This window comes from Schistocerca gregaria, chromosome 4 (genome assembly GCF_023897955.1).
Source record: "Schistocerca gregaria isolate iqSchGreg1 chromosome 4, iqSchGreg1.2, whole genome shotgun sequence".
NCBI lineage: Eukaryota > Metazoa > Arthropoda > Insecta > Orthoptera > Acrididae > Schistocerca > Schistocerca gregaria.
In genome coordinates this window covers 329,234,679-329,258,998 of record NC_064923.1, presented here as the reverse complement: position 1 = coordinate 329,258,998, position 24,320 = coordinate 329,234,679, and the positions used below count along the sequence as shown (strand labels likewise).

General features: G+C 38.6%; 1 protein-coding gene across 11 annotated transcripts in view; it reads right to left on the bottom strand.

The window, feature by feature from the left end:
- Positions 1-24,320, bottom strand: part of LOC126268005 (F-actin-monooxygenase Mical) — a 505,795-nt gene that overhangs the window by 56,796 nt on the left and 424,679 nt on the right. For 10 of the 11 annotated variants that reach the window (XM_049973389.1, XM_049973388.1, XM_049973387.1 and 7 more), the window contains one exon: positions 18,063-18,095. The exons of the other annotated variant lie outside the window; for it this stretch is intronic. In XM_049973389.1, coding sequence (XP_049829346.1) covers positions 18,063-18,095 — 33 coding nt within the window. The remainder of the gene's footprint in view (positions 1-18,062; positions 18,096-24,320) is intronic. 11 annotated transcript variants of the gene reach the window in all.

The window sequence follows — 24,320 nt, the reverse complement described above, 5'->3', positions numbered from 1 at the left end:
TCTACGTTTGAGACGCAGTCTAGTACACAGTTTCAACTTGTCTCAAATGTTCATTAATGCCTCATGCTCCCAGCCACCTGATATACCTATACCTGATGTACCTAGCTGTGTTAGCTGATTTGCCGGCTAACCTCACCAACAGAATCTGAATCTATTAAAGTGGAATGTTTCTTGTGGTTTTTTTCAACCACAACTTTGGTATTGTTTTCGCACATTTCCTTCCCACATGACCAGAACATAAGAACCAACAGGTTCTCACAGCATGTATCATCTAGTTCCCCCACCTCTCCTCATCCACCTCATGAAATCACATAATCTTTGTTTGTCCATTGTCTCCATCTTGAACAGGTACAAATATGGACCTTATAATTCTTCTTTCAATGAAAAATATCTTTATTTCATACTTCTTAGTTGCCCAAATTTTGCAGCCATAAAATACAATTTGGTAAATGATGGTGATTTATACTTTGATCTTTATTATGCGTGGTAGGACATTAGTACTCAGTATGTTTTACAACTTTAAATGCGAACATTTTTAGGTTAGGCTTTACCGTGACTGTTATTGACATTAAATGAAACAATAAGTTTACTGTTACCAGTCACTGTTTATTTGTTTCCACGACGCGTTTCGAAGGTTTAAACCTCCATCATCAGGTGGATATACATTAGTTAATATGGCATTTGTGTGTTTGTGTTGTGTTACGATTTCTTTGTAGGAAGTTGTGACACTGTCTAGTGGAGAAAACAAAACAGTATTTCAGAACTTGGTCTGTTTTGACAAAATTGAACTTGTATCTAGCAGTAAACATAAATTAAGTAAGATAAAGTACCTCCAGTGGTCACAGGATCCTTTCACAGTCGTAACACATCACATGAACACTATCATATTGTATAAACAAATATGGCGTCGTAATCTATTAGGTGCATGGATCGTACAGCAAAAGAGAAAACGTTCTCACAAAGTCCAGAGAATATACGTCCTAACAACATTATTGCAGAAAACTTTTTTGAAGGATTTGGAGGTGTTGAATACATTTGTTGGAGTAAATACTTCAGGCAGTATGTAAATACGATTTTGACAGCTTAAAATAGCATAAAGTTCATACTCATTTATACAATCAGGTGAGGTGTTAGAAACTTTAAGTACAATAATCATATTGGCTACAGTGATAAAATAAAATAAAATAATACACAATTGACAATTCTTATAGGGGTTCATAGGTAGATATGAAAGGCTGGAGGCAGAGGGGGAAGGAATATAAAGAGAACATGAGAGGGAGGGAGAGGGTGGAGAGAGAGATTGTATGACAGCAAACTTTACAAGGCAAAGGATCGTAAGATTATATCTGTTGTATGTATTAACTGTCTAAAGGTTGTGGTAATACATTGGTAAATGCTTAAAAAGTGTACATGGATGTGCATTTGTATCAGCAGTTGTATACATAGTTTCAAGCTGACAAGGGGTACAAGCTGTTGGTGTGATTGTATATCTGTAAATGAAGTCAATCTCCTGTACACTCAGGGCTGTTATGGTAACATAAATAAATATTAGTGGTAAATCTTAGGGTCTGTGTGTGTGTGTGTGTGTGTGCTTAGCAATTTTTAATGACGTAGGCAGTTGTTGAAAACGGAGATGATACTACTGTAAATATTGTCATTTTTGTCATTTAAGATGCATTCAGGTTGTTTAGTTTGATGTTTGTATATTTGGAGTGTTTCAAGGATGTCTAGTTTTCTGCCTTTTGGTTGGATGTGTAGGATGCTGATACTTGTGTTGTTAACATGGTGTTTTGTTTCATGTAGGTGGGTGGCAATAGCTGATGTGTGGTATTTTTTGTTTTTTAGTGCTGCCATGTGTTCTTTGAACCTGATCTCAAATGATCTCCCTGTCTGGCCTATGTAGAAGCAGTTTTCTCCACTAGACAGTGTCACAACTTCCTCCAAAGAAATCGTAACACAACACAAACACACAAATGCCATATTAACTGATGTATATCCACCTGATGATGGAGGTTTAAACCTTCAAAACGCGCCGTGGAAACAAATAAACAGTGACTGGTAACAGTAAACTTATTGTTTCATTTAATGTTTTACAAGTTAAAAAAACAACCGGCATCTGCTTGTGTCTTATTCATTGAATTGAGTTTTAATTACATATGTATAGAGAACCATGTTCTGAAAGGTACATTGTTCATACACTAATTAAGCTATAAAGAAGAACAACTAAAATTACAAAATACTTGCTGACAGAAAAAGTGTAGCAACTACAAAAACTAGTTAAAATAAAACAAAACTGTGCATGTTAAGAGAAAATGTGAAATCTATTTAAATAACAACACACCAAATCAAATAAGCAATGGAATTGGTAGTTTCAGCATATTGCTGATCCCCACAGGCTTCAGAGCTCAATAAAGGTGTCCGTGCTCAGGGGAGCACAAAACTGTGACTGTATTATTTCTTAAAACAGCCTCCGTCCTGCTGTTCCAAATAGTCCACAACATTCTAGGGTTAACAGAAGATGGGAGTGCACGTAATGAAGTTGTATATATGTATTCTATCAAGTGAGTATCTTACCATTATACAGGTATTTCACCCTGTCGCATTATCTTGTCATACTCCCCACCTTTCCCTCAAATATTACCTGAAGTGGAGTCTCTGCCAGTACTAATAACAGCACTATTGACTTTGTGTCATTTTTCTTTAGTCTTACCATTCTTACATACAATGAATCAAGATTTATTATTAATCTGCTTTATCGTAATCATAAGCATACTGTTGGGGCAGGTATTGTCGTGTTTACAAATCTCATAAACATATCCTATAAAACAGAATTATGATCACCTAATTCACAGGTACACTACATGAACATGCAGCCCATTGCCTAAAATGTAAGCTTACCACCTTGTATAATAAACCTTTACTTCCCACTCAGATCACCTGTAATTGCTACAGTAGCTGTAAGAACAACTGAACCATAATGAAATACTTTTCACAGTTGACAGATAAATTGGATCAGGCATCTTAAAAGCCTATGAGAATATAGGTTACCTAACAGCACACATGAGATAATGTTCACAAAATGAGATCTACCAAGGTAATTGTTTTTTAAATCAGAACAATGTCTAAATGATGAGCTTTGTGTAATTACATTGATATCAATAGAACATTAATTTTCAACCTCCAGTTCTTCTTCAGGCTGACTGTTACATGTATTATCGATGCAGTTTAGTAGAGTGCTATCAGTCTGGGAAACAGTGTCTCGAGTTTATTAATCAGTCTTTTAATGTTCCTCAAAGAGCCATTCCAAGCTTTGACCAAGCACCCATGATGACTTCACAACAAAATGGGTGGTTAGTATGGAAAGTTGGTCACCAAATTGACATACACCATTTACACATTCAACCACTATCATGAGATATTAAATACTAAAGAGCTATCTTGTGGTGGCAGCACATGACAATAACAACAACTACTGAGGATGGCTGCCTAAAGGTATCCCGAGGAAAATGCAACACAACTGTGCACTGCCTTTTAGGAAGCAACTAGGGGGACTGTGTCAACCTAGACAGCACAAAACAATCTCCAATCACTCCATCTGGCCTTTCTGCGTCAGCTCCTATAGTTTTATGAAGCTTTGATAGGTGGCAGTGCAATATGTAGTGCTCAAAATGGCAGTGCACTCCAAGCAGAGAGTATTCACTGAGTTTCTCTTGGACACACCAGATCAACACAGATATTACAAGGTGCTTGGAGCATGTCTATAGAGACCTGGCAGTAAACAAAAGCATGTCGAGTCATTGGGCGAGGTGTCAGTCATCACCGCAACAAGGTTGCGCGAACCTGTTTGATATCCAGTGTGCCAACCAGCAGTGTACAGATGTCATTCGTGCAATGTCGGAATGACACTTTCATTCATTGACAATCACTCACGACACTACACAACTGGATGTCTCTGTTAGTAGTGCTGACACAGTCATCCACCAGTTGGGGTACTCAAAGGAGGGCACCTGATGGGTTCCTCACCACCTAACAGGAGACCATAAAGAGCAATTAAGAACCATCTGTGGGGACTTGGTTGGGTGTTACGGGGCTGCTCATGATAATTTTTTATCAAACAGCATAACAGGCAATGAAACATGGGTTCATCACTTCAAACAGGAAAGAAAATGGCAGTCTATGGAGAGGCACCATACCACCCCTCCTCCAAAGAAAATGTTCAAAGCTGTACTCTCAGCCAGTAAAGTCATGGTGACGGTCTTCTGGGACTATGAAGGGGCTGTTCTGTTTGATGTCTTGCCTCATGGTGCAAGTGTACCGCACTATCTTCACAGAATTAAAGAAATGACTCCAGTGTGTTCTGTTGCCACAAAAATGCAAACAAGCTTTTTTTTTCCATAACAACACGAGGCCGCGTAAGTCTGTGTACACAAGAGGAGCTCACAAAATTTTGCTGGACTGTTCTTTCTCATTCACCCTACAACCTGGAGCTAGCACCTTCTGACTTCCATCTGTTTGGCCAATGAAGGATTCTCTCTGTGGCAAGCAGCACAGGGATGATGGGGAGGATATTGATGCAGCAAGACATTGGTCTGAAGTCAACCAGTGGAGTGGCGCCATGTTGTTGAAAAATAGGGTTTTGTATCCAAAACAGTTGGGAATATGATGTATTGAAATACTAATAAAACTGACCTGCTTTCAGAAAAGAAGTGTTGCATTGCTTACTGAATGCGGTCCCACCCAAAATTCAACTGAAATTATATCCAACGACATTCCTAACAATGGGAGGTACTATTGATACTCATTATTTTCCAGCTGATGATTGTAGAGTATATAATTTTTGATGATGTAATTAATATGAGGAGTGAAAGAACCTAACAAAAATGTGCTTTTATCGTGCTATATTACTTTCTGACATGCAACTTCAGAAAAATACATATAGTGACATTGTAAAAAGGTTTGACTTCTTGCACTGTAATACATCTGAGATGTAAATATAATTAGCTATGAAGAATTAATTTAGTTGAAAGCTATGGCCTTAAAAGAACCACAGATTTTTGAAACTATCTATGCTGGGATTGTAGTTTGGCATGTGTGCTGGAGTGGGGTGGGTAGAGGGAGAAAGAGGCAGGAAGTAGGAGAAGGGGTTGGGGATGGACAGCTAGCAGTTTAGAGGAAAGCAATGGGTGTGTAGGCTAAGAATTTGGGAGGGCGGGGGCCAGGGGAATGGGCTAGGAATGCAGCACACAGGTATTGGAGTTGGCGAGGTGCAGCGCATGAAGAAGATGTCATGGAAGTGTAGATTGTGAGTGAGTGAAAGGACTGTTGGGTACATGGTGTGGAAACAGTGGGTTAGTGGACACCATTGCCAGGAGCATTATGGAAGAGAAGGACTTGTCGCACAGATACCACCCTTCCACATTGTTCGAAAAAGGTGATGCTGGAGGGAAGAATCCAGATGGTGTTTGTTGGGAAGCAACAACTGAACTCAAGCATATCATGCTCAGCAGTGTGTTGTATCGCTGAGTGATCAAATTTGATCTTGGGCACAGTTTGGCATTCATTCTGATGGACAGCTGGCTGTTGGTAATGTTCACATAAAATGTTGTTCAATGACTGGAGGAGACCTGGTTCTGAGATGTCTGCTTTCAATCATGTGTGGCCCTACCTTTGATGGGATAGGATAAGCTTGTGACCAGAATGGGGTAGGATGTGCTGGGTGGGTGAATGAGGCAGGTCTAGCACCTGAGTCTTCCACAAGGATACGACCCCTGGAGCATGGGGTTGGCAGTTGGAGTGGCACATGGATGGCACATGATGTTGTGTAGGTTGGAAAAAGTATCTGCAATGACAAGATGTATTGTACCTAGTAGGCTGGAATGTAAAACAAAAAAAAAAAAACCTTCACAGACAGGCACTATCCACCAAACCTAGTTGGAAAACAGATTTCCAGTGCCTTACTCTTACACACCCCTAATTCTCCCAGCACTTCCAAGAATCAGTACAAAGGAGCAAACACCCCCCCCCCCCCCTCAATTACCCAGTATCATCTCAGATTGAAGCAACCAAAACAAATCCTTCACCAAAGTTTTGATTACTTATCACCCAACCCAGAAATGGGTGACATCCTATTACAATCTTTCCCACTCCTACTGAAGTGGCGTTTTGTTGCCCACATAACCTATGCAACATCCTGGCCCATCCTTATGACAATCCCACTCCTAACCCTTTGCCACAATAGTCAAATCCCTGTTGAAGATACAGGTGCAAGACCTGTCCAATTCATCCACCAACACATCTCATTTTACCTAGACACAGGCTTATCCTATACCATCAAAAGCACGGCCACCCATGAAAGCAGCCATCTCATACCAGCTCTGCTGCAGTCATGTGGAGAATTTTACATGTGCATGACCACCAACCAGCTGTGTACCAGAATGAACAGCCACCGTCAAACTGTGGCCAAGGTCAAAGTTGATCACCCAGTAGCATAACAGACTGGTAAGCACACCACACTTGAGTTCAGTGATTGCTCCACAACACATTCCATCTGGATTCTTCCATCCAGCACCAGCTTTTCTAAGCTAAATTGATGGGAGTTATCCTTGCAAAACATCGCTCTTGTAATCCTCATGGTGTCAAATGTCCACTGTCTCATCATTCCCACAACTTCTACCCATCAGTTTCCCCTTCATACACCCTGCCACCCCTTCCGAACCCACTGTTCCATTTTACCCCCCTTGTACACTGCACGTCTCCAGTTCTGGTACCTGTGTGCCACATGCCTAGCCCAGCCCCTGCCTCCCAAATTCCTATCCTGCACACCTGCTTCCTCTGAGTCTCTAGCTACCTGTCCCCAAACCTTTCTCCTGCTTCCTGCCTCTTTATCCTTCTATCCAACCAGCCTCATCCACTCACCTGATGAAGTGCAATCCAGGCACTGTTTGTCCAGCCAGCACAATATAGAAGTAGAGACGTGTGTGTTTTTTTGCGTTCTTATCTTGTCAAAGAATTTCTTCCATAGGCTAGCAAACTTTTCATTTTATCTTCTGTCTGCCTGCCAGTCAATGACTCAATGCTTCTACTATGTGATGAGTGGTTTCTTTAGTCCTACATTATTTACATTCTGCCAGATCTTTCCTACTATTCAACGTTTTCATTCATGACATTTACCAACCAAGAAACAACATATGAATCCATTATTATAATTAAAATTTCCAAGTAATATTATAGAGAGGGTAAGACTAAGAGAAAAACCAGTATATGGTACAAATATCCAACATATTTCAAACATGGAACTTCAAATGTGTAGTAATTGTCCCTCAGTACATTAAAAAATTGAAGATCATCTGTACAACTGGTGTACTGTGAAAGGTTATCCCAGAAAATATTTCATTATATCTGGTCACTCACCATTCAGAAGACCAATATTTTGTACACAGTCAGATGCTTTACAATGAAGCACCATTCTCAGTACCTATAGACAGTTGGAAAGACCATGATACTATGGGATTTATTGTTTTTAGTTCTATTCAATGACTTCAAATTTCTGAGAATTTATTCTGTTTTGTGATACAATCTTTTCAAGTGGTTCCTATTGTGATTAGTCAGTTTCCTCATTTCACAAACATGTCACCAAAAGCCTAAGTGAGCAACCCTACCTAACTGAATTCTCTACACCAGAAGACAAAGCTCTCTTTCACTACCTATCCTGCTTTCTCTTATTCTCTGTAGCCTGCCTGTAATTCTATTCATCCTTGTGTACTGTTATGAGAAATTACACTGAAAGACATATCATCTATCAAATTAAAGAGGCCTCATAAGACACTATTGGCCAGAAAGTGTGTAAGCTTTCCTTCTACTACAGAACCATGTCATACAGGCTTTATCAATTATTTCTTCTGTGGGAGTCAGTTTCTCACACCCAGTTGCCCCATTTTCTTCGTTTCAAATAAATTCACTAAATGTTAATATCTTGGCTTCAGCTGTAATGGATATAGATGTACAACCTAATAGTGAAATATGAAAAGTTGTGCCACAACCTAACCACTGTGGCTATCCATGCACATCTCTAAGCGTGACCCAAACTTCCATGTCATATTACCTACATCCTCACATCGTAGATCCCTGCATTCATCACTCAATGCTCACAGCTTTACTCTGCATTTCCACACCAGTAAGAACCAGACTATGAGACATCAAGACCCATGATATTATCATCTTGTGTGTTCTCAGAGTAAAGCTATGAGAATTGAGTGATGAATGTAGGGGACTATGGTATAGGGATGTAGACACTGTGACGTAAGGTAGCTTAGGTTGATCTGGGAGAAGTGCAAGCTGAATTAGTTAAGGTGACCACTTGCAATAAGCAGGAAATATGGGTTCAAGTCCATACCGTACGATCACCTAACACAGGTGATGCCAAGCTATTTACATTCAGTGAATTAATTTCAAAGTGATTTCAAATGCTTGTAAATCATAATTAATGTCTGTTCATCCAGACATTTTTTCTTTTTGTCTTAATCTTGTGACTGATACATGAGGGTGAATAGTAATTATCTGGAGCACATTATTCATTTAAACTCCTACCAAAGTATCACATTTTCAATTTTGCCACGAGCTTACTTCCAGTCAAAGTGTTTTACAAAAACTGTTGAATATGGTGACATAATATTGCTTACTCTCTTATTTATTTATACTTCAAGTGTTCACAATAGAGCTTTGTGAGTGTTCAATAATAATTAAACCCCTCAGAGAATTAAGCCAATTAGAACCATTGTCTTACTATGTTACTATAAAATAAATAAGTAAATTAAAAAAACACTAGCTTCTGAAGACATAAGAAAAGGTTAATGCTAAATAACAAATAAAAAAATACATTCAGGTAGATGTTCATATACAAGAAAAGATGGAAAAGAATTATCCACAGTACCTTGGATATACAAGAAGAGGAATATAACAGTAACTAAACTAAGTGAAAATCACTAGGGAAACTGAGAGACAATCATATTAAAATATGGGAAGACTTCGTAAGAAATTGTTACATTTATAACGGAATAATAATCAGCAGTCTTTCTATGCTTTGTGTAGCACTAAACACCCATTTAAGAGTGAATCTGAGAATAAACAGACCACATGCGATTGAAAAATCACACAGCATGGAAAGAAATACAAATCAAGACAAAAGAATATCTGCACTTTCAAAAAGAAGTCTAATAAGATTTGTGATCACCTGGCCATGAGCACATAGAGGAAAAGTGAGACAGTGTACAAATTGGGCAAAAGTAGGTGAAAACAAGTATAGCAGTGAAGCACAATTCAGGTGAAGGTAATAAATGTCAGGCAGCAGATGGAAATCGTAAACAGTAGCCCCTATTTAATAAGGATATTTAAACCATGCAAACGTTTCAGAAAACACTGTGTGACTTACCACAGACCTCAAAAGACTAGCTATGGAAAGTACCACTGTTGCACTTACATTAACAAACATTTTCCCAACACCTGATGGACAATTTTTTGAATCTCTATGCAATTGCAGCATTAACGAAGCAACTGAAAATGATTGCAAGACAAAGATATTCTGAAAACGGTTTGGCATTATCATTCAAGGACAATTCATACTAAAACCAAAATAGCATCAGGAAAACAATTGTTTAACCAAACTGGGGTTCAAACAAGTTCATAAGAATGGGATAATGCATTTGGAAATCTCTCTAGGTGATAAAGATGGTATGTTACTTGTGTCCACAAGTGACATGAGCTCAGAAACTTTCATGTCCTGAAAGCACTGAGCATGTTGTGGTAATTGAATACTGAGAGAAAAAAATAAGAACAAAAATTGTAGCTGAAACAGAAAAATACTATGCCAACAAAAAACTGAAATAATGAGAATACAAAACCAACATCATAGTATTTTATTTTCCACAATTAATACTAGTAATGATATCATGTCAGGTCATGCTAAGATGTCAAACACAACTATGCACATGTGGCAAAGGAGGCTATAGCACAGCATCACACTGAGAACCAGAGTAAGAAAGAAATAATGCAACAGTGAAATGACATAATTGTAGTGGTAACACAGAGCTAATGAGCATCTGTGACAGCTACTCAGTCACTAAGGTAGCGGCAGAGATTTAACAGCATTACTAAAAACTGGCTGCTGGGGAAACTATACCATATATGAAAGGCAATGAAACAGAGAGAACTTCTAAATTGCTGATGGAAAAATGAGGAGAGCAGGGTGGAACAACAGTACAACTGTAAAACACAAGTATTCGAGATTAGTAATGAAAGCTACGAACTATAAATAACAGGAGATTCGAATTTTGTTAATAAAGTCTTTTTATTAATTTGATCCAGTCCTCCGCACTAATAATATATTGTAAGGGATCTTAGTGTCACTAAATATAAAAAACTAAACAAAATTGTACTGAAAAGAAAGTGGACTTAGGAAATATACCATTGTGCCTCTACAAAACATTGAAAGAATGGTACCTCTCCCCAGCAGAACTGCATTTTATCACTGAACACAAAGTGACACCATTCATCAGCATCCCCTGCTTCCTGAACACAGCAGCACACCAAATGCAGCCATACGAGTTCTTGTGTAGATGGAATACTCCAGCAGCTGTTAGTGAATCACTGCTTGGAATCCTTTACTTATTCTCAGATGGCAGGCACAAATGAGAAGGTTTTGTAATGTGCTTGTTGCACAATATGGTGATTCTCCCTAGTGGTGGTCAGACATGGTAAACCGGGACTTTTGATGACGGCAGTACCTACCCTCAGATTCCTATGCAGTCCAACATCAGGTCACTGTCACATCTGAAAGCCCCAAAAATCTGGCTAGTACACAATTACGAGATACACAACAAGGCCCCCTTTGTTAGGTACTGATAGACTGTCTCATACGAGTACATAACATTTCTGTGACTTTTGCAGTGACCACTCAACATCTGACAATGTTCACGCTTCTTCTGTATCTTACCAAGTCTGGTACAAAACTAATGCGCTCTGGTAGCCATACTATTTGTCAAAGAAAATTGCAGCTTTAATCAGTTACATGCCTGCTTATGTTGTGTATATGTACAAAGTTATATCAACATACAACCATGTCGTACTGGCGCTTTATTCGTTTTGTCAGGCAGTTTATTCCAACGAATATCTGAAACATTCTCTGCACAGTACCAACAAATCACAGTGTTGTGTGTTAGTGATTTCTATACTTTGTGTCATTCACTGTACATTAACAATGATACATCAGGGATTTCAAATTCTGCCTCTATTTCATTTGCATCACTAGAACAAAATTGAGGACCCACAAATGGAAACAATTCACTACAAAAATAAGACAATTATTATGTTAACAGAAACACATAATGCTTATCCTATAATCTACGAACCTGTGTGTGCACTAGATTTGAACAAGGCCTTCATCCAAAAGCGATAAACAAATCTGCTACTCAATGTCTCAGATTTGGCGAGTAGTAATCTGTCTTGCTATTCATATAATATTCATGAAAAAGTATAGAATGCAACTGCGTTAACTTCATAATAAACAAACTCAAGCTTTAATCAACAAGAAACTGTTGCAGTTCTGTATCTACAATAATATGTATACTATCTACCCTGCCTAAATGAAACTTGTAACTGTGAGATTGCATATGAATACACTCAATGCAATAGCAAACTACACAGAAATCATTTCTCAAGAAAACAGCTATCATCACCAATGAATTACCATCAAAAATATACCTGTAATGAGCATGGTATTAACTGTCTGAGAGTTTAGAGATTGGTTCAGCAGGTCCATCTTTACAGCATTAAACACATTTTTTAAGACAGCATAAAGGAATGAGACATCAAACTTATGTTAACAAAAATATGCAGAACCAAATGATACACACTATTAATTCAGTTCATAATGCTATAAATGAAGTATGTACAGCTGCTGGAAAGCATTACTTAAATTAATAAACAGATTTAACACACACAAAAAACCATTCAAAAGACACTACCACAGTCAGCATACAAAAGACAGACCAGTGCACATTCTGTCAAAAAGGAACAGAAAGCAGTTAATACTTTCCAAGAATATATATTGTGCAGGAAAAATTTACTGCTGAAGTAGTACACAAAGTAATACAGAAAAAAAGGGAGGACAGAAAACATTGTCACGCAGTGTTCTGTTGGCAACAGATGAAGACAGAACCCTTAGTCCACATGCTCAACAACTGTTGCAAACAACCAAATACTAGTGACTTGCCCAAGAAGTAATAGTACTGTGTCACTGATATCAAATAATAATAATAATAATAATAATAAATGGTAATAATAATAACTATAATGAAAAGGAAGATATCTAACTGTATACTACTCAGTTACTATTTTATATACTGTTTCATTTATGTAACTTGACTGGTTTCAGTTAACACTATTAGCTGTCTACATACAATAAATGTTAACAAACCTGTATAATATGAGACCTGTATAATATGAGACGCAATGTTAACCAGAATTTATATTCCTATGTACAAATGGAAGAGTGCCTTCTTAAATTCAGAAACAACTAACTACCTTTGGCTACAATTTGTATCTTTGATTCATTCTCCTTAACTTTTATTTAACATCAGTGGCCTTCAGCCGATATAGTTCTATTGACATCTGCTGTACAGCCAGCATTTTTGGTACAAACTGGATGGGGAACATGAAATTGAAAGATTACACAGGCTCAGTCATAGGCAAATCAGGTGGCAGACTTCAGTTCATTGATAGATTACTAGGGAAATAATATTTTGTCAAGTTCGAAATAAGTAACATAACGGAGGAGAAAATGCATGCACTATGAAAATACTGGCATCGTGAGGGAATATCCAAATACTAATAGTGTTGAAATGAGCATCAAATTTTTGGTATTCCATAAAACAGAGTGTTCAAAAACTCTCTCTCAAGTAGTACTTATTTTATTCTGAATAATTATGCTTGGGGTGTAACAGAGGAACACTGTTGTAGGACTCATTACAGTTATAGATTAATGGTGTGCAAAAATTAAAATATTTCAATACACACCAGCTAGTGCAACACAGTGAGGAAACTTTCTGTCTTTAAAAATTGTTTCCAATGAAGCACAATTATGAAAAGAAGTCTTTTTTTTTAATAAGGTTTTCTATTTACTGCCACCTGAAACTGGAATAAGGATGCATAGCAGATACAAAAGACAAGCTACATGACTCTAAATCAGAGATCGCCTTCTGTGCAAAACTCATGGTAAGAAATGCTCTAGTCTATGTAGGGGTCAATGAAGGCAAGATAAGAAGCAAGAACAAGAAAGTGAGGCAGAGCAAGACATGCAGGCAAGGTGCCCTATCTAGGGAGCAGTTGGAAGCTCCCAAAAGCAGAGCCTAATGAGGGGGGATACACCGTCCAGCCGTGCCGCTTACCAGAGGTACTCCACTCAGAAATTGCCTGGGGAAGACTAGCAACATGGACAGGGCAAGAGAAGCACAGAGACAAAAAAGGTGAAAAAGTATTACAGACCACGTGAGAGGGGGGAAAGAAGAGTAAAAGAGCAGGTAGGATGAGGACTGGGCTAGACAACCAAACCTACACAGCCGCTGCCTGCTCTGGGCAGAGGAGGCAAGAGAGTGTTCTACCAACCCCCTCAATCAGCCAACAAGGTTAAGTGGCCCTTCCTTAAAGAGAGTGGTAAAAATCCCTTCATGAATCAAAAGTAAAACTAAGTCAGTCGCTGAAACATTGTCTCCTAACTCCAGGCTAGTGAGTCAGGGAGGTTAAGAGTCCACTGCAGGGTGGCTAGGTTGGGATACGACCGCAAAATGTGGACAACTGTTAAAAGGGACCACAATGACAGTGGGGTGGGTCCTCATCATGGAGGAAATGACCATAAGTCAGTCAAGTATGGCCAATGCGGGGGTGGCAAAGAAAGGTAGAGTCCTTGCAAGAGGCATACTTGGAGGACTTACACAGACTTGTAGTCTCCTCTATCAATGGTAGTTTGTTTCGTGAAGTAAGAATGAGCCATTCCATATTCCAAATTCTTAAAACTAGGCATAATACCGATTGGAGGTCTGTTTCTGGAAAACAGATCTCAATAACTGGTTTAGTGGTAGACAGTTTGGCCAAGCTATCAGCGAGTTCATTCCCTGGGATCCTGATGTGGCTCAGGGTCCAGATTTGGTCACTGAGCATCCACATTGTTCGAAGGCATAAAGAGAATCCTGACTAGCAATAATGATTAAGGGATGGCAAGTGTAACACTGGTTGAAAGCTTGCAAACTGCTCAAGAAGTCACTGCCAATGAGAAATGATTCATCAAGAAAACCACTCAATGGAGAGGCAGAGGGGTGGAAGGATAGTAGATGTATAAGCTTGCTGCACAGAAAGGAAGTAATTCTGCAGAGGCTGGGGGCCTGTGGTACCAAGCACGTTCTCACAAAAGGAGCCCACCTGGGGGGCTACTATGATGACTGCATACACTAGATATGAAACAAAAACAGCATTTTGCAGAAATGTAAGCGTGGTAACTGAATAAAGGAAACACATAAATGACCTGCCAATGACTTTTGAGAAAGGAAGAAAGATGAGCATTAACATCCTGTCAACAATGATGTCATTAGAGGTAAAGCACAAACTTGGACAGGAGAAAGACATGGAAAAAACTGTCCCCTGTTCATTGCAAAGGATACATTACCTCAATCAGTTTAGCGAAATTACAGAAAATGTAGAGCTACATGGGTACTTGAACTTCATTTTTTCTGTAAGTCCAATGTCTCGGCCACAGTACCACCTTCCTTGGCCCCAATAACTTTGAAATACTACTACAATGAAAATGAGAGAGAGAGAGAGAGAGAGAGAGAGAGAGAGCAGATCATCACTGAATAAGCCCTACAACTGGTTCACAGCAAACAGTTTAAGTCTTAATCTCACAAATATAACCTGCAGAACACAAAAAAAATTGGTGCTCACAAAGAAAAAGAAAAATTAGCTGTAATACTCCTTGGATTCAGATGGATAAAGTATTAAAAATAAATAAACTACACATGAAGCTCAGTCTGACATTTTGTACTTTCCACACTAACGGGAAAGTCAACCGTCACAATGTCTGTATATGGGGCGCTGAGAATCTGCGGGAAACAACTCAGTATGAACGTGACTCCCTAAGGTGAACGTTTTCTGTGCCATTTCAGCCAATAAAGATTTTGGTCCCTTTTTCTTCGAAGGTGCTACTGTAACTGGACTACAGTTTCTGGAGATGTTAGAGAATTGGCTGTTCCCTCAGCTCGAACAAGAAGCACAACAATTCATATTTCAGCAGGATGGAGCACCACCACATTGGCACTTATCTGTCCGTAACTACCTGAACGTCAACTACCCGAGGCGATGGATCGGCCGCCAGGCAGCCCGTGACAGAGCACTTCATCACTGGCCTCCAAGAAGCCCTGATCTTACCCCCTGCGATTTTTCTTATGGGGGTATGTTAAGGATATTGTGTTTCGGCCACCTCTCCCAGCCACCATTGATGATTTGAAACAAGAAATAACAGCAGCTATCCAAACTGTTACGCCTGATATGCTACAAAGAGTGTGGAACGAGTTGGAGTATCGGGTTCATATTGCTCGAGTGTCTGGAGGGGGCCATATTGAACATCTCTGAACTTGTTTTTGAGTGAAAAAAAACCTTTTTAAATACTCTTTGTAATTATGTATAACAGAAGGTTATATTATGTTTCTTTCATTAAATACACATTTTTAAAGTTGTGGTATTCTTTTTGAATCGCCCTGTATAGTTGTCATTGGGATCATTGTAGACTTCACTCCCGTCAATAAATTTAAGCTGCTCTAAAGTCTTCCATTCTTTCACCATTAAAAATCTTTATTTTTTTATCTGCTTCTAAAGTGGATAGGAAATAAGCCAAGTTGTTGATGAAGATTTCCCAATCATGCACTTGGAGGTTGTATACTGTAGCAATTACAAGGTTCCTTTTTTTCCATATAAGATCACAAGCACATGCTCCTATAATCTGGTCATACTTGTTGTTATGCTGTTGTATTTAATGTACGTCTATAATTTTACCTAAAAAAGGTGTTTCACATGACCCAAATAAACAGAGAAATTTGCTTTGTTGTGATGACAGCCCTCCTCCCTCCAATTATGCCTTCTGCTAAGGATGTGACAATTTGTGTTTATCCTTCCTATTCCAGTGTAGGTATGGGAAGTTGATCTTCACTTTCCTGTTGTATCCACTGGAGAACCTTCTCAGCTTTGTGTTTAAACTTCTTGTAGCAGAGGTATCACAAGAGAAAGGCATTATTAACATAGCAGTATGTCATTACTTTGTTTCCCATGTTACCCTGCCCCATGTCTCCGTCTTGGATCATAAATAATTTCTGTGTATGATTGCCTACTATCTTACATCTTCCATTTCTTTGTGGAATATATTTCTGGTTGTGGATGTCTGAAATTCATTTTCTTTGTTTGTGGTCATGATGCCACAGATAAACCTCCAATATCCAATCTGCTGAGTATGACATTTCTCTATTTTTTACATAACTTAAAATCTCATTCCTGGATTTATTTACAAGTACGGAGTTCTTAGAAGTATGAAAAATAGATGAATACTAACATTACTTAAAACAAACAAGAAACATTACTTAAAACAGACAAGAAACATCTAATTCCCAGTGGTGCAATAAGATCAGGTGATGATGGACTGAGAGCTACACGAAAGTAACTTTTCACCTTAGTGGTTATGCCAACTCACAGAATCACAGTTTCTAAGCAGCAGGTAATCCACATAGCTTTCATAAAACACTATTGCATGATCAGAAGGTTGGAGTTTGGTGTGAGTGTCTGCACGTCACATTACTGGTCCCATTTTCTTTCATCAGACAATGACTTTGGTGTGTTACATTGCCAGCATTTTGAAACCATTTCTGGCAGCATTGACAGTGGAGGAACAGATCTACAGTTACTTCTGAAAGGATGGAGCAACTGTCCATACAGCTGGCCAAACCTTTGAGCACATTCACACTATCTTCACACCAGACAGAATTGTTAGCTGAGGTTCGTCTGGTCATGGACCTAGCTGGCCACCCAGGTCACCTGATTTGTCAGTGTGCAATTACTTTGTTTGGGGAGGCCTCAAGTATAAGGTGTATCACAACAAAGTCTTCAAGAACTGCTGCAGAACATTTTGGATGAAACTGCAGTGATTCCAGCAACTTGCTGAACAGAACGCAAAAGTGCCAAGAGATGAATGGTGCTCACTTTAAACATCTGCCGTAGTCAGGTTAGTACTGTATCGCCTTTCCTCTGCTGCGATTCTTTGTACCCCAGAACTCAGTTCTCTGAGCCACTTTTATTTTGCCCCACCCTGATAAGCACATATCACTGTCTAAATTATACCTTCAGCATTTTAGTCAATTTTTCTCATCTTTTTCCAACTTCATTAAGGCACTCTTCCAAACTATGCAGAGCTGAACACAGGAGAAAAATAATGTGAAGAAATAACTTTAAATGTGAACATTTTAGCTTAGGTTGACTGACTCTTACGAATATCAACTGAAAATACAAATTACTATACACAGGCATTATTAAACAATGTGACTGCTTGAAGTAATCAGTAATATTAATTGATAAGAATTATCAAGAATTAATTTGTATTATTAATTGGTAAGAATTATTGGACTTCAGCACACAGTACATCTTCAATGAATTCATTCACTTGAGCAGTTCATATAAATTCATAGTGATATGGTAATGGCATGGAATTTGAAATAATAACAGTTTAGAGTTGTGGACTCACGTCTCCAAAAGAAGACACATTTAAATTATTATGATGGTCTTATTCTCCGATTTGGTGGCAATGGATAGCAACTATCTTTAAAAACTGAAACAACAAAATGGGCAAGTCAGTAGTAATTAGTGGCTTAGAAAATTATTGGTGAGACAGACAGTATTTTCCACAAGGAGACTGTGCATCAAAACACAGCAAAGACATGCAAAAACAAAACACAAGAGGCATCATCAAATTTTATGCTTACATCTGAGTCATCCGAGCATGAACTATAGGCCAACTGCAAAAGAAAGAGAGTTTTGCTGTTTTAGAACATAAAACGCAAAATGTAAAATTTAAAGACTGCTGACAATTAAAAACTCTGCCTTGAGATAGAAAAATCAGATTACAATATAGCCTGTTGATGCAAGAAACAGAAAATTATCATTAATGTAACATAAAAAAATTGATTTAACAAAAGGGACACTTACACTCCACAGGTCTAAGTTTCCTGGAACTTTAAATGTGTTAATGCAGTTTTGTTGAATATTGACATTTTAAGACCACGGCTGTGAACAAAATACAAGTTGATTCTTACAGAGGAGAAAACAGTAACCAGGACTATTAATAATGCTATTTATTTACACAGAAGCACTGTTGCCAGCTTTGAACTGACACGTTCATCTTCAGATGGCTGTTCACAATTGCATTATATTTTTTGTTGTTTACATTAGGTGTCAGCTGCAGGAAAAAAAGATGTGCTGCCTATTTTACTGTAAAAGTAATTAACAATAAATGATAATAACGTAAACAAATCCCTATGATAGAACAGTTTTAGTTTAAGGTTTCCTACATTGAAATTCCTGTATCATTATGTTGCACTGTTGACTGCTTGCATTCACAAAATAGTAAAAACTATATACAAGGGTATTTCAGAAAGTAAAGATACACTGTACGCCAGAGGAACAGAAGAATTTTGGTGAGCAAGTTGGCAACAATGGTGTTAACCTTTAACTGCTAGCTTTCTCCTTGCAGTTGTTCGGCAGTTGAACATTGCTTCTGGTTTGAGTAGGTCGTGTTTAAAATGACTGCACCGATTCAGAATCCCGCCAAATGCGAAGTGCGCTCCATCATACGTTTTCTTCATGCAAAAGGTCATCGACCAACGAATATTCATAAAGAAATTGTTTCTATTTATGGGAACATTATGAATCAACAAAATGTAACGAAATGGTGTCGTCATTTCTCTGAAGGTACGACCGATGTTCATGACGAACAGAGAACAGGTCGGCCATCTGTGATCTTTGATACCCTTCTTCGAAGATTGGAGTAAGCAATTCGTGAGAATCGACGTCTCACATTGAAAGAATTGCATCAGATCATACCGGACATGTCAATGACAACTCTCTATGACGTTGTGACTGTCAAGTTAGGGTACAGGAAATTGTGTGTGTGTGCTGGGTTCCAAAACTGTTAACAGAAAAACACAAAAAGAAAAGGATGGGCTTTGCACTCGATTTCCTCACACGCTATGCTGAAGCAGGTGACGAGTTCCTTGATCACATTGTGACGAGACTTGGGTTTATCACCATACACCTGAATCCAAGCAACAATCAATGCAATGGCACCATTCGAATTCACCAAAAGCCAAGAAATGCAAAACGTCAATTTCAACGAAGAAAATTTTTCTTGGTACAGACAAGGCATTCTTCTTTTGGAATTTATGCCTCCTGGAATGACAATGAATGCTGCTGCATATTGCCAGACTTTGAAAAGTCTGCAAAGGGCAATTCAAAACAAACGCAGGGGAATGCTGACAAGTGGAGTCCGCTTGCTTCATGGCAATGCTCGGCCTTAGACAGAGCTCATAACCAAAACACTAATCAAACAATTCAAATGTGACGTACTGGACCATCTACCATACAGCCCGGACCTTGTGCCCACCGACTTCCATGTCTTCTGTTACCTGAAGTCACATCTTGGTGGAAAATCATTCCACGACGATGAAGAGATCAAAGATGAAGTTGAAATGTGGTTCCTACAACAGGTGGCAACCTTCTATGACTGTGGGATACAAAAGCTTGTGCACCAACTTAACAAATGTTTGGATAATGGGGGTGATTATGTCGAAAAATAACAAATAATCCAGTTATGAATATAAATAATTCAGTTAATAAGATGTAACTGACATTTTCTAAATAAATGTTCTATTTAAGGACTGAGAGCCATTGTATCTTCCCTTTGCGAATTTCCCTCGTAGTTTTTATTATTTTGTGAACACAAGCAGGTAACAGTGGAATGTCATGATGCGGGAATTTCAACACAAGTATGGTGTCCTTAAACTGAGACAGTTCTATCTTAGAGACTTGTTTACACTTTTAGTTAAGTTATTCTTAAATAGGCCATTTCTAATTGTTTTTTGCTGTACGGTACCATCACCCCTAGAAACTTTCACTACAAGGGAGAAAAACAGTCGCATCTAATGTAAACAACACAAAAATGTAATCTAAAAGTGAATGGCCATCTGGAGATGAATTGTCAGCTCAGTACTAGTAATGGCACTATGCATGTAAATAAATAGCATTATTAATGGAGGCTGGTTGGTGTTTTCTTTTTTGCAACATTCAACTTCTTGTTAAAATTTGTTTCTCCACAAAAATGATACATTTACATCATTGACACTTGTACAGAACTTTCTCTGGCAGAGAGGAAAAGGAATATGGGCAACAAGAACATAAAACGATCATAAACAATAATTCTGGAATTGAAGATACCTTCACTGGTGTTCAAACATAGGTACAGGAAAGAAACATGGAGGAAGAACAGCATACAATTCTGGACCATTAAAAAAGCACAAGATGTATGACAAGAACCTATACTACACTCAATATTTTTTTTAAAAACGTCAGTGCTAAAATGTGTGTGTATTTAACCCTCGAGCGGGCACACATGTTTATAATGTGCACCAACCAAAAATAAAATGATTTTGCACGGTTCCATTTTTGTTCCACAACTGCAAAACCATATCTATTCCTTCATTGTTACTTCAGGTATCACCGTGATAAATTGTGTTCTCATATGTCCAAGTGAGCAGCAGTAATATAAAAAACAAGCGAGCTAGACGAGAGAAAATTTATGATCCGTGCAGGGGGGGGGGGGGGGGGGGGGGGGAACCCATAATGCCACATTGAGGAAGTTATCTATGGGATAATTACTGATTAAATAAGCAGCTAGCTGGGATCCGATGCAAATGGGATCTGATGCAATTGCACTGCTTAATGCTACGAGTGGGTCATTACTGTCTCTGTAACACCTGTCCTTGGCAACAGAGTGCTATAGCGAAAATTTATTTCATTATTGTTTAATGATGCAGTGGTTTAGCTTATATTACGTAAGTTTATTTTTGTCATTTTTTAAATAAACTAGGATTAAACAGCAATTTTGATCATATATGTTTCCCTTGGTAACATAAAGAAATCTATTCTACACATGTGAACAAAGTGCGCCACACGCCCATTCGTGTTATGAAAAATGGCATGCCTGTTTCAGGGATAATTACCGCTTTAAACAGTGCTATGAGTAAAGACAACAGCTCATTGTACAGTATAAGTGTAGATAAACAGATAAACACATAACCAACAAGTTAAACTCTAAATTTTGCTGCAACAAAATCACTTAGAGATTTACAGAGTAAGTAACATTTTTAAAAGTCTATTTCACTTCCCCCTCAGAAAAGAGATTCTTAACTGTCTTTCATTATCATACACATTTTGGTTTATAATTATAGGCCTATGCACCCTCATTTATACTGTTCTGAGCAACCTCCCCTCTGCCCTCTTTCCGCCCCACTCTGTAACTTGCATGCAATACACAATTAGCCTTGCCTGGAACTGAGTGAGTGTTGTCTGCAGTTATATTTCTACCCTCTTCCCTTGCTTTTCCACACTATTCCTAGGCCATACCCCTACCTTTCCTTTGCCTATACTATGTTCCTTGCATGCACTCTTTTCATTATAATATCAAAACACTTTCTCAAATTCAAAACTTGCGCACCCCATCTGGTTGGAATATTTTTGTCAATTCACTACTAAAATGTATTACCAAAATCCTTTAGCCAGATATAACATACAAATACATACATCAGCGAAAGTAATCATTTTTTGATAATTCTTTAGATAAAAAATCTCCTCACTAAGCAGCATCAGGAGAAAATACATGTGAAAGTTATGGAAATGTGTAAGGTTTGGGAGCCAGTGGCTCCTCTTTCTGACACAAGCATTTAAGGGGAAGTGAGAGAGGTGAAGGAACTCTTCTCAGTTGCTAAATCTTGCCATACTTTTTCCTTCATCCCTCTTCCTTCCCCTTCACAAGTCCTGACAGAAGAAGGAGCCACTGGCTCCAATAGCTTGCACATTTCCTTAACTTTCATGTGTTTTCTCCTGCCGTTGCTATGTGATTACATTTTTATCTCTCATGTTACATTACACAAAAACATGTTTCTTAAAACATGTCACTTTACTTTTTGCAGAATAAGAAGGTTTTACATAGTGATTGTTTTTCAATGGACCAAAAACCAATGCTATAACACAGGTGAAAAGAACTTAAAAGTGAATTAAATTTTTATAACACCGTCTGCCAACAGAATTTTATATGTTCTTACTCAGACAAAGATATAAGGATGACAATGTTACTGAAACATTACTTGTTAGGCATTTTGAGGACTGGTACATAGAGTCTACATGTCCTTCATTGAGTGCAGTTGTATATTTTAACAGTAACATTTTATCTTAGAATGATTTTACATAACATGAAATATCTTACAGAAAAATAAATTCAACAATATGAAATAAGAAAGATTGCTATTCATCACACAGAGACGGCACCCAGGAATATTTAAAGTATGTTTAAAAGTAGATTAAGCAATCAGACGAAGTCCTTCTAGAGTACACACACACACACACACACACAAATGAGCAGATGAGATGCATGGCATGGCCACTATTGACTCCGTACACTACAGCCAGACTGTCTGGAGACGTCCGACAGTGCGCGCGGGTGTGTGTGTGTGTGTGTGTGTGTGTGTGTGTGTGTGTGTGTGTGTGTGTGTGGGGGGGGGGGGGGGGGGGGGCGAGATGTGCATGTACGAATGTGGTTGTCTACCTGAGAAGAACAACTTTATCCATTAGCTTAATTTACTTCTAAATGTAGCTGGTTGCTGCTCAGTGCTTCCTCTATGTGGTGAGTAGAAATCTGTTCTATTTCATACTGTTGTTATTCCACCCTGGATTTTCAATTTGAAAAATAAACTCATTAGAGCCACAAGCATCAGTTTTACATGCATTGAAGGATGGATGGTAAAAATAACATAAGATTAAAGGAACCACATGTTCATACAGAACAACACAGTTAGTAACAGTGTGATGTCAAAATGGAGGACAATAAGTAACTATATAACAAAATTTATATTTATGTAAATAAAACAGAAAGAAACTTCCACATGGGAAAAATATATTAAAAACAAAGATTCCAAGACTTACCAAGCGGGAAAGCGCCGGCAGACAGGCACATGAACAAAACACACAAACACACACACAGAATTACGAGCTTTCGCAACTGGCAGTTGCTTCGTCAGGAAGGAAGGAAGGAGAGGGAAAAATGAAAGGATGTGGCTTTTAAGGGAGAGGGTAAGGAGTCATTCCAATCCCGGGAGCGGAAAGACTTCCCTTGGGGAAAAAAAGGACAGGTGTACACTCGCGCACACACACACACACACACACACACATATCCATCCGCACATACACAGATACAAGCAGACATATTTAAAGGCAAAGAGTAAGGGCAGAGATGTCAGTCTCTGGATACTTCCCACCAACACCAACCTATCCGAACTCCGGAGATGGGAACTCGCCCTTCAGTATATCCTCTCTTCTCGATATCCGCCAGGCCTCAACCTCCGCTAATTTCAAGTTGCCGCCACTCATACCTCACCTGTCTTTCAACAACTTCTTTGCCTCTGTACTTCCGCCTCGACTGACATCTCTGCCCTTACTCTTTGCCTTTAAATATGTCTGCTCGTGTCTGTGTATGTGCGGATGGATATGTGTGTGTGTGTGTGTGTGCGCGAGTGTACACCTGTCCTTTTTTTCCCCCAAGGGAAGTCTTTCCGCTCCCGGGATTGGAATGACTCCTTACCCTCTCCCTTAAAACCCACATCCTTTCATTTTTCCCTCTCCTTCCTTCCTTCCTGACGAAGCAACTGCCAGTTGCGAAAGCTCGTAATTCTGTGTGTGTGTTTGTGTGTTTTGTTCATGTGCCTGTCTGCCGGCGCTTTCCCGCTTGGTAAGTCTTGGAATCTTTGTTTTTAATAAAATTTATATTTATTATCATTTAAAGGCAAAAGAAACTACAAAGGAAAAAAAATTGTAACTACAGCTCTACTTGAAATGGTTTGAGAACCCTCATGAATGCAAACTGTAGTAGAGAGTCTTTCGCAAATAACCGACTATATACAATGAACTACTGTTGA